The sequence below is a fragment of the Lepidochelys kempii genome, chromosome 15 (genome assembly GCF_965140265.1).
Source record: "Lepidochelys kempii isolate rLepKem1 chromosome 15, rLepKem1.hap2, whole genome shotgun sequence".
NCBI classification, from domain to species: domain Eukaryota; kingdom Metazoa; phylum Chordata; order Testudines; family Cheloniidae; genus Lepidochelys; species Lepidochelys kempii.
The window spans coordinates 10,036,327-10,048,184 of NC_133270.1; the positions used below are offsets into that span (position 1 = coordinate 10,036,327).

Sequence of the window (11,858 nt, forward strand, 5' to 3'; positions counted from 1 at the left end):
TTCTTCACAAGCAGCAAAAGGAGGGAGACTAGGGGTGATCAGTGGTGAATTTCACCCCAGAGCGGAGGGCAGCAAAAGGACTGTTCACCAAGTAGACCCCTCGTAAGTCCTATTTTGAGGGCTGAAGTGATGCAGATGCTGGTCCTTTGGCTCAGGGTTGAATTTTGTGCCAGCTGTCTCAGAAACAGTGGAAGTCCTTCCAATTAGTTCCATCCTGGTTGTCACTAATGTTGGGGGAGGGGGGAATAGACAGCTGTTCTCCACTCCCTGACTACCTGCTATTACACCAGGCCAGGCCCTCTGGCCTTCGGATGTGAAATATGCAGCACTGGGCATGTGTTTCCTCATGTTTCCTCTTAGCTCAGTATTGCTGGTACAGGGACTAGGTTAACGCAATGGATGACTGAGCTGGGTATAGCACGCAAGTCCCAGGCACTTATGAAGGGTCAACAGCATCGCTAGCCAAAACCTGAGGTCTTTATTCAGGTAAAACGTCCCATAGAATCAAAACTGAGCAAGGACCATAGGATTTGGCTCGTTAGGGCTGGGTGTCAGGGGTGCAATGATTGTGTCATCACCTCTGGAAATGTTATTGGACATTTGAATAGGGCAAGGAGGAGGAATTGGGCAGGGAGATAGGAAAGGTCAAAGGGGAGAGAATCAGGATCCCATATCTCTTCTCAATGTGGACATAAAATTTCAAGAGTTAACTTAATTTTTAAAATGTTGACACAAGAAATGGAATTTGCAAGGGGAAGAAAAGAAGATTTAACAAAACTTTTTAGCACGTGCTTAAAGTTCAGCATATATTTAAGTCCAGTTGACTTCAGTGGGGCTTGATTGCATTCTGAAGTGCTGTGCTGAACTGAGGCCTAAGGGGGAATGTATTGACTCTCAAATTATTAAATGACCTTGCAGTATACGGAGAACAATGACCACTCCCAAGCCAAACCTTAGCAAAGCTGAAACAAAAGCAAATGTCCCAGTTCTTACAGGCACCTTAAGGGAGCTACTTTGGAAATGCTGGGAGCAAAGAAACATTTAATGGGTTTCCTGGCAGAGAGAAGAAGGATCTTTAATTTTTAGGACATTGATGGGGTGAGGGGAAGGACAGACGTTTGTACCTGCAGAATCAGCCAGAATCCTTCAGCATCGATGCTGGACGAGTCCAAACCCAAGATTTTCTGACACTTTGCAATTTATCCAAAGATTCCTTACCTGTGTATTCGTAGAATAGCTTGAATTTTATTTTTATGAACCTTTGCTCTAAATTAAAAATAAATATAGGGGCTGGGGTGCCAAAAGCCAGACAAATCTAAACCTGGGTTCAGATCCAAATACTAATCATTCTTAAAACAAATCTGGCAGCATATTCCAGTCTATATTCCAGATCCCCATAATGAATGATCTCAACTAGCTTCCCCATCTCTTGAGGTAGGAAATGAGCGAGAAGGAAAATCACTGTGTTTTTTGCCAGCAACTAACATAGTGAAACCCCGGTTCTCGCAGGGTTTTCAGGCCCTGTTTGCTTTCCAATGAGCCTAAGGGTTGATGCCAATTCAATGGAACTGGACATGACTCTGTTGAAAATCCCAACCTGCGTTAATATGAACAGTAAATAATGATCATGTGATATCATTTGGGGACCAACAGCTAGGTTATTTTCACACACAATATTTGGGGGCCAATGGGTTCCTTTTCCAACCCATGATGGGCCTGACTGCTCCCACTGGAGTCAGTGGTGAAATCTCCTATACAGCATCTGCGTTCATCACTAATTCTGGGGAACTCCTCTGATGGAAGATGGGAGCATTTCTTTGCTGGGAAATTTCTGTTCTGTGCAAAATGCTTTCTATGTTCCAAACAGCTCTACTCAAAAGGTATGTGTGGGTCCGATAAAAGGCATCACATTGACTCCTTTGTGTTTGGACCACCATTGCCCCAAAGCACGGAACCCCAAGTATGGAGAGTGTGGTGCAGTAGCTAAAGCATTGGACAGTGACTTGAGAGATTTGGCTTCTGTCCCCCACTAACCCTGTGCAAGTCATTTCCCCTCTCTGTGTCTCATTAGCCCATCCTGTTCAACGGGGTTGGTGATACCTCCCTTAGAAATGTGATGGGAGCTTTCGTTCCGTAATATTTGTAACCTGCTTGGAGATCCTCCACGTCGAGGCACTATCGGAGAGCAAAGTGATCATGGCAAAGCTTGGATCATCAGCCTGTGCTGTGTTTCGACAGCTTTTCCTTTGCAGTAACTCCACTTTTGCTTTATTGGTCAGTGATTTTAGCTTACTATTGTTGCAAAGCTGATTTGCCCCTGCCGCCGAATCAGATCCTACCACCCTATTTAGCAACTCTTGGATTAGACTAAGAGAACAACCCACTGTGACGGGAACTAGATGATGTGAGCAGGTAGGCCTCCTGAGACGGCCCCGTCTGACTGGCTGCAGAAAGTGTTATGGGAAGCTCGATGTGAACTGTGACCTCTGGCGGATCCATGTTTGTTCTGACCCCAGTGGAGAGCCGTACCGAGGCAACGTGCCTCTGTTCCACCGGACCTGCAGCCACGGTTAAAAGCACATAGCCTTAGAGCATTTAATGCGCTTTGTGAGGGGAATGGTCAGAGGTCATGAGTGACACCCAGGTCTTTGAAAGCCACCTTGCACAGGAGCATTTTCTGCCCTGCTCACATTAGTTTTATTCAGCATTAAGCTTGTATCGCTCCCCTCTGCACAAAGCAACGAGGGACAGTATTTTATGTATCAGCCAAATAGAGGTGCATGTTGTAAAAACTGAGGGCCAGATCCTCGGGTGGGGGTGGTGTGAATCAGCACAGCTCTGGAGCAACACTGATTGACACCAGTTGAGGATATGGCCCTGGAGCTGTAGTTCCCAGCATCATTTGTAATAAGCCAATATACATTGAAGATGTTTAGGCTAAACACACTAAGGGCCCTGATCATGCAGCCCACTTGCATTCAGTGGGTTACTGCCATGAGTAAGGGCTACTCATCTGAGTCTGCATTGCAGAACTAGGCCCCATGTTATTTATTAAATTAGATCCCACCAAAGATCATCTGAGATCCTCTTATAAACAACAGCACATTTATTATACTGTCCTTGGACCACACCCGCCACCAATCTGACTGCTGATTGGGAACATGGCCCAGCTCCCACTGACACCAATGGCAAGAGTTCCACTGAATTTAGTAGGGTTGCCAGTTTTGTTTGGGTGTATTCCTGGAGGTTTCATCACTTGACATAATCTTTAATTAAAGATTAATCTTTAATTGAGACGACAGGTCAATCCTGGAGGGTTGGCAACCCTAGAATTCAGTGGGACATAGATCAAGTCCTTAAAGAGATTTTCAGGGTTCCATCTGACAGCCATAGAATTTTGGCCCTGACCCTGCAATCAGACCCATGCATGTGGACCCTGGACCCTACAAAGACTCCATTGATGTCATTGGGATTCTGCACAGGTGCGGAGGTCTGCCAGCATGCAGGTCCATTGAAATCAGTGAGGCTGTCTGTGGCCTTAGGGCTTTACCCATACAGATCAGATTGCAGGATCAAAGTCTTTGTTTTCCCCCAGCCTTTCTCTAACACACCACAGGGAAAATATTTTCCCTTCCTTCCTTCCTTCCTTCCTTCCTTCCTTTTTTTAGATTTTTCTCAATTTTATTTTGTTTTTTTGAACTTCAGTGTATCTGTGGGCCAGCATGAAATCAATGGGGATTTATTTAAATCAGTGACTTGTCATCCCAAATAATCAACCTAGAGGAATTTACTAAACAACATGATTAAAAACAAAACAAAAAAGGCTTGAAATTTAAATAGAAAAGAATCAAACAATTGACGGTGAGGATTTGAAGAGAGGGTTTATGTTTTTTCTTGTAATTTGAGACTCTAATGATGGACTTATGTTGCCCGCTCTTCCCTTTTTCTTACACCTTACCTACTAAAGGAGGAATTCTTGATTGGTAAGTGGATGCTATCCGCAAGACACTAGGGACTTTATTAGAGGTCACTAGAGAGCATTAGCTATACCTTCTACAGGGGGAAAAAAAGCACACAAAGAAATATCTGTATTCCTTTTATTTCCAGAGGGATTTTAATTTTTCTGGGTTTTTTTCTTTTTATTCCCACCCTACCCCCCACTTTTTTTCTTTTTTGAGTTTCAAAGTGCTAAACTTGTTTATTTGCCAATTTTTCCTTTGTACATAAAGACCTTTTTTGTGACATTTGAGTCTCCTTATTAAGGAAACTAAAACAAAAAGTCGATCATTTAGAATTTTGTTCCATTTTTGATTTATTTCCAATGAGTATGTATTCCTGTTTCTTTCCCCTACCCCACCTTTTAGGTTAAATAAGGGTTGTTAGGTTTTTTTGTTTGTTTGTTTCTTTTTTCTGTTTGATTTTTTTTTTTTTTTGGTATTTATTTATTCTTTTGTTTCCCTTTTTTAAAAAAAAAACTTTTGTTCAACATGGATCGCATGCTAATACTCTTTGCATGATGTCTAAATCTTCCAGTTATCATGTTAGGGGGAAAAGAAGTTTCTTCTTTCTGTGGTTTTTTTCAGGGATATGTACTTTTGTTTTTTAGCTTCTTTCTTTGTTTCTTTCTTTCCTTTTGTTACAGTGCATCATGACGGTAAAATTTCTTGGTTTATTTAAAAAAAAAAGTCAGACAATATAAAACAACAACAAAAAATTTTAAAGTTCAAACAACGCCAAACGGCTTTTTTGCTTTCAGATCTCTCAGTCGGGGTCATCTGCTGACCTCTTTACCAAAACAGACAGCCCGCTTGGCAACCTAGCCAGTCGGAATGGAGGGGCCCATGAATCTGACTCAGGAAACGATACTTCCTCCCCTCCCTCCACTCAGAAAAGTTCAGCCAGGCCAAAGGACAGCCAGGAGAAAAGAAGCCTAGCCCACAATGGCTTTGGCCGTGCCTTCTCACCTGGGAAGCCCAAATTGGCCAACAGCGATAACAGCTCTGATTCAGGAAATTCCTTCACCAGTTGTTTTTCCCAGAGCAAGGGAACAACTTTGGAAAATCTCTCTCCGGATGACAAGGGACAGGATCAAAGGTAAGTGATTGCCAATAGTTGGTGTTTGCTATATCTATTCCTGGAATGACTCCGTGTCTTCTGCTCACTTGACTGTTGCAGGTGATGAGCCGATAGGAATGTATTTCTCTTCCCTAGGTGGCTAGCCATAATTCAGGTCCAGCAAGTCTGGCATCCCAACTCCAATAGTGGCTTCAAAGGAAAGTGAAAAACAACACATAATGCACCTGGGCAATGTTGCTGTGTGTGTGGAATTCCTTCCTGACCTCTTTTGCACCTAGTTTATGCCACGAAGGAGATTTGATTATGCTAACTTTAATCCATTCAATCTTCTCCTCATCCCTTAGCCTCCACATGCACCAGCCCCAGCCTCTCCCCGCAGGGCCATTCAGAAGAGAATCATAGAATCATAGAATATCAGGGTTGGAAGGGATCTCAGGAGGTCATCTAGTCCAACCCCTGCTGAAAGCAGGACCAATCCCCAACTAAATCATCCCAGCCAGGGCTTTGTCAAGCCTGACCTTAAAAATATCTAAGGAAGGAGATTCCACCACCTCCCTAGATAACGCATTCCAGTGTTTCACCACCCTCCTAGTGAAAAAGTTTTTCCTAATATCCAACCTAAACCTCCCCCGCTGCAACTTGAGACCATTACTCCTTGTTCCGTCATCCGTTACCACTGAGAACAGTCTAGATCCACGTGGCTCCGGATGCAGGCATGAATCAAAGACCTAGATCCAAACACTGGGGCCCTCTCAATCTGGATCTAGATGTGGCTTGAGCTCATCTCTCATTGACTTGTTGTGACCTTGTAGCAAAAAAGGAGGAAAGGTCACGAGCACATTTAGGCAAACTTCTAAAGGCTGAATGGAATTGTTACAGACTGCCCTGTCTTTCTTGTAGCTACTCATGTTTGGGAAGCAGAGCTATATGCATTTAAATTAAAGCTTTCCAGTCGGCTCGCTCCTCTGGCCTGATTCACTTGGCCAAATGCTGGCATAGCTACCTCAGGCCTAAGACACAGCAGAAATGCTGTGTTTCCCCCATGTGGGGAGCGCTAAGCAGTGACCTGTCCGCGAAGGATGAGCCCAGTGGCTCACTGCACTGGACCACAGAGGGGAGCAGTGGGGCAATGGCAAGTGAGGCTGTGCTCACCACAGTTGCACAAGGCCCGTGGAGAGGTGGGTGGCAGCATCAGTAGCTCCCCCGTTCCCTGCAGTAGCTGCCTTTGTCCAGCGGCCCCTTGGGACGGAAGAGTCTTCCCCTAGGTCCTTCATGAGCACGTGCTCTGGGGCCTGGACTTTGCCCCCTCGTGAGAAGGGTTAGTGTCACTGTCCGCGCCTGGCAGCTGCCAAGGCTGGAGCCGGGAAGGAAGGCCAGTGCCCACGAAGGAGACTGCGTCCCAGCTCCCCTTCTGCACACTCATTTCCTACTTCTCTTCTCCAGCCTGACTGACTGCCCTGAGGTGTGCAGCAAACGGGTCATGGAGCTTTGCAGGCCACTGCAGTGAGGGGTTAGCCGCAGTGCATGCCAGGCTCTGTTTGTGCAAGGCTCTGTTTGTGAACAGATTCTGAGGGCCCAGTGAAGAGCGCGTGACTTTGTGCTCCGATCTGGGCAAATCAGGGCTAGCCCCAGTGGAGTTACACCAGCATAAAACCGGTAACATTGATCATAGGAGGGTCAGGCCTCGATGTTTTACCCTAAAGACACTCTCCTGCTCTCAGTCCCATGGGTGCAGCTCCCATTGACATGGATAGGGCTTGCATCCATTTAGCTGAAAGCAGAATTTGGCACTGAGGGTCCAATCCTGCTCTCCCATCAGCGTAAGGCTGGAGTCAGGGGTGTCGCTCCAGATTTACCCAGCTGTAACCTGGCACTGAAATCTGATCATCTGATACAGCCTGATTCACCGTTGGGCCCACTCTGGTTTCATGCCGTGGTCGCTGTTGAACCCAATGGATTTAATAGGACGGTGGAACCTGCATTGATTCGGGCCCTGTAAGCGAAAGTCGGTAGTACGCGCTGAGGCAGGGCTCTCTGCTGTACCACAACTTCAAATGTCCGTTTGCAGAGGATTCCTGTCCCCGTGTCTTGCCTGCTCGGAGGTGAAGAAGCAGAGCCCCCTACATTTCCCGGACCGCAGCTCCCCACTGAGACCGTGCTCCCGCAGCGCGTCGTACACCAGCACAGGGAGGTCCTCCCGTGGCTCCAGTCGCTCCGCCCACTCCCGCTCGTTGCATCACAAGGCCACGCCCAGGTACTCCCGAAGCAGATCCTGCTCCTCAGGGAAAAGGTGAGGCCACGTCGCGTGGTTGTCTGTGTTATCGCTGGCCGTTCCATTTGTCGCAGTGCTTGGTAGTCCCAGGAATAGGCCAAAGAGCCTTGAAAATACAGCTTGGATTATGCTGAAATGACTGAGGGTACTGACAGTACCAACGATATTGCCTCTGAAGGGCAGTGGAGTTCCTGTTGGTGGATGGCGATCTTCAGGGCTCATTCCCTTACAGGTTGAATGAACATTTATCAGCAGCTGGGCTGACATCGTTAAACTTGGGACCTTATTGCCACTCGAATGCAGATTTGGAAAAGGGGCCTTGTGCCCCTTAAATCCTCTCACTTGAGCTCCGGTTTGATTCACCTTTCCATGGTTCTTGTCTATTCCCAGGTCCTATTCACGTTCCCCCAGCTACTCATCCAAGTCCTGCAAAAGAAGCCCTGGAAGCAGGAACTCCAGACTGCGTCGGAGCCCCAGTTATTCCCGCTACAGCCCCGGCAGGTACGACTGTCCCCAGTATGTCATGGTGCCATTGCACGGCATCGCCTGCTTTTGTGGCACTTCAGTCTGGGTTTGTGACTAGAGTGCGTGTGTGACTCCCCTCCGTAAGCTTCTCCGCTGCACTTCCATGGCACTGTCCCAACCTTTACATGAAGTTGCGTGTGAGAGCCCCCGAGACTCTGGGGATCTGGCTGTCTCACATTTTTACTAGCCCCTGGATCGAGGCATGTTTCGATCTGCACGTTCCAGCTCTCGTTGCTTATGGCATATCTCCATCCGTGTTGTCAGCTGCTTTTGCTGACACTGATTCCAGAGCAACGAGACGAACTGAAGGTGGCAAGACTCAGGGTCATCCAATGTGGATTTCTGCAACCGAGGCCTTCCCTCCTAGACTGCCCTCCGTTCCTTGGTTCACCCTGGGAACAGACAGTGGAAAGGTCCCCATTAAGCAGCTGTTGAAGGGGGTGATAGGGAGAGAGAGACTACTTATTCAGGGCTTTGAGGGACTAACCCCTTGTGCAATGTATGTGGAATTGGATGGGTAAGGCCTGGTGAGATGTGCTGTCTTCACTCTGAACCCTTTCAGAGAGCTAATCGGTCCAGTGCTGTGGCTCACCCCAGACACAAAGGGCCGGCACTCCACGCAATCTGTGCCTCATGATACGTGGCAGGTTTGGCGATGCCAACCCACAGGCCTCTTGGAGGGCTTGAGCCATTGTCAGAGAAGGATTTTCTTGAAGCAGAAAAACACAAAATCTCCAATTTGCAGCATTTAGCAGCTGGGATTTTGAAGGGAACGCTGGGGCTCACTGAAATGCCCCTCAGTGTGTGGCGCAGAGATTGTCTGACTTGGCAAAGTGCCCTATTTAGAGAACAAGCCAGCAGCAGCACCTGCAGCCACGCTAACAGCCACCTGCCCAGCCCCATTGTAGAAGGAATCAACGGTGGCTTTCTTACAAAAAGACTTGTTGCCATTTAGGCCTGTTGCTCACTTCTACTCTGCGTTCCCATATTTCAGACAGTGTGAGGTTAGCCTGGCTTAAAACAAGCTCTCCCTGATCATGTTGCAGATTGCTTCAGTTAATAAAGGTGCTCTTAGCCATGGGCCTTCCTGGCCCAAATAACCTAGCAGAGAGCCACAGAAGCAGCTTGGCGTTGGTCTAAAGGACTTATGCACGACCCACGCCAGGAATGCAGAAGCAGGATTGTCCAAGGGTAAGATAAAGGCCGATCATCCAGATTGAGCACTGGGGGTCAGTGCAGTTACCACAGGGAAGTGCTGATCCAGTACTTAAAACGTTTACTAGTGCTTTTTATCCCCCTGGGTTTCAGGGTGCCTTACGATTTATATAGATGGAAATTGCTCCACTGAAATGCAGCCAGCTCTGGGGTGGAAGGTGGCAGCTGAAGCACCACAATGGGAGGAGTGGAAATTTGGGGTAAGGACACTAGGGCAAACCCCTGCTCTCACGATGAGTGCCACACAATCGCTACCCGCCAGGCAGAGCAGACAGTAACTCAGCTCTCAAGGTCATGCAGCAAACGACATGGAATTCAAGCTGGATGAAACTCAGGGGGTTGTTCTTTCAGGGCTTCAGGGTGTTATGGGAACCATTTCCTCAGCTTCACTGTATGTGGGTTCATACCCCAAGGTTTATTTTGTGCTTCTGGGGGGAATGTGTTCTCTCCGGTCCATCCATAGAGTCACCAATCCCTGTCAGGCAGAGTGACCTTCGTTTTGTAGCAAGGCTCAGGCAAGAAAGAACAAAAGTCAGGTCTCTATGAGAAAGAGCACTGTGGGTGTCTCCTGTGTACCTGGCTACCTCTGAGCACTAAATGGCAGCTGCCTCTGTAGCAGGGATGGGGCCTTTATCACCATTTAAAGGTGTGGGACCCAGAAAGCAAGTCAGACCTATGTCCCAGAGTTAATCCAGTTGTGCCAAGTGAAACTCAGTGAGGCTGCCCAGTTCCATCCTGTTGTATCATCAAAATACAGATTGTACAGTAAGGCCCTAAACAGGCTCAAATTGGGCTCGGGGTTGTGACTCTATTGATGAGGCCTGCCCAGTGTTTGGTGTGGGCCATGAAACCTTAACCCCGGCATGCAGGGCTTGTGTCAGTTCTATGGGGAACTTGGAGCCAGCCTGGCCAGGATTTGGTCCGGGGGCTCCCAGATGTTTCAAGCCGGTTGTTTAGCCACATAATGACTTCTCAGTAGGAAATCAGGGTAACTCTGGTGTCCCAGGCCTAGATCCGCTGCTGGCTCCTGAGAGATGCAACACAGAGGGGCCAGCCCAGGAGGAGGGAGCAGGCCCCACTCTGGCTCCAGGCTGCTACAGGGGAAGAAATGGCCCCGAATGGAAGGTGGAGCAGCCTCAGTTTACTGCAGCTTGACCTGGGCTGCCTGGTGGCTGCTCCATAGGTGCTGGAACTAAGGCTGTGGGGGGCACTGCAGCACCCCCAGGTTTTACGTGGGGCTCCACTCCCGGCCCTGCGCCTAGGGGTCCCAGCTGCCGGCCCTGCACCCGGGGGTCCCACACGTGGGGCTCTGCACCTTCCCCCAGCTGTAGCCCCAGCCTCGGCCCCCTTATCCCTGTCTGCGTTCCCACCTCCCGGAGCCACGGCCCTGCTCCCGGCCCCAGCTCTAGTGGGGCATAGACAGCGGGAAGGGGCGCACAGCACCCCCACTCTGAAAAGTGTTCCAGCACCACTGGGCTGCTCTGCAGCTTGAGATCGTCTGCAGAGCCAAGTGCTGTGACTGGGTATGCACCAGCTCCAGGGCCTCCCCTGATCCTTAGCAGCCTCCATTCACTACCACGAGTGACATCCCAGAGCCAGCACAGCGGCCACGGTCTGTCCCCTGGTCAAATTCCTCCCACCCCAAGCTTCCGTTTCCTATGTTAAGGCCAGTTATTTTCAACACTGACAAAAGAGTAGCAAATCCGCAGGGCGATGGCAAATAAAGCAGATTAACACCTGCCCAGAAACCAATGTTAATGTAGACGATAGCTCTTAACCGATGAGTGCATTGGACCTGCCAAATACCCTGAGACTTTTGTGCTTTGAATACCTAGCAAAACACACTCGGGACCGAGGCACAGTCTGGTCTGCTAAATGTTTTTAGACCTTTGCTAGTAGGTTCTAATATCCACAGCAATTGGGGAGCTCATTATAACCATTCTGCATGCTTAAAAAGTCACTGTGTTCTCAGAAATAGCACACGCCCGCTGCACATGGCCAAGCCTCACATTGCTGCATCCAGACTGGCTAAATCTGGGACTGGCATGCACATCTAGCCAACTGTGCATGCTATTAAAAAGCACTCCCCAGCCCGTGCTTAGTGAGTGTCTGCATAACACGCTGGCTAAATGTCTTTTGCCTCCATCCATCAGTCAAGCCAGGCAGAGGACGCTGGCAGCATTAGTTTTTTTTAGCCCAAATGATCGAGGCCGATGTTTTGGAGCTGAAGTTTCCAGGTTCTAGCCCCACTGCTGAGCCCCTGCCTGCCACCCCCCAGTGAGTCGTTGCATCAGCACGGGGATCTTTGCAGTGATCTTTTCCAAACTGGCCATTCTTCAGGGACCGCGCGAGAGAGCACAAGTACAGCTCCAGCGAGAAGGAGTCCCAGCGGGACAGGCGGCGGCGGAGGTCCTACTCGCCCATGAGGAAACGCAGGAGAGATTCTCCCAGCCACCTGGAAGCTCGCCGCATCACGAGGTAAGGGAATGACACAGGGGCACCCTGTCCCTCCAGGAGACACACTGGAGAGCCACGGGCTCAGTTGTGACGTGCTGGCCAAGGTCTTTGGACAGCTTTAGTAGGGATCTGCTTTGAGTCCATCACGCCCAGAGACGCTGCCCTCCAAACACTCGAGGGAAAGCATTGTCCTGAAGTTTCCCTCCCTGCCTCCTATTGAGCCCCAGAGCCAGGAGCTCCCCCCCCACCCACCCACCACCCCTGGGGTCCCATTGTGTCACTAATAACCACTCTTCTCCCTTTGTCCCCACAG

At 48.9% G+C, this 11,858-nt stretch overlaps 1 protein-coding gene across 1 annotated transcript in view; it reads left to right on the plus strand.

The window, feature by feature from the left end:
• SRRM4 (serine/arginine repetitive matrix 4) overlaps positions 1 to 11,858 on the plus strand; it is a 148,676-nt gene that overhangs the window by 129,170 nt on the left and 7,648 nt on the right. Inside the window, exons 9-12 of the mRNA XM_073312368.1 lie at positions 4,757 to 5,094; positions 7,145 to 7,366; positions 7,739 to 7,849; positions 11,429 to 11,566. Coding sequence (XP_073168469.1) covers positions 4,757 to 5,094; positions 7,145 to 7,366; positions 7,739 to 7,849; positions 11,429 to 11,566 — 809 coding nt within the window. The remainder of the gene's footprint in view (positions 1 to 4,756; positions 5,095 to 7,144; positions 7,367 to 7,738; positions 7,850 to 11,428; positions 11,567 to 11,858) is intronic.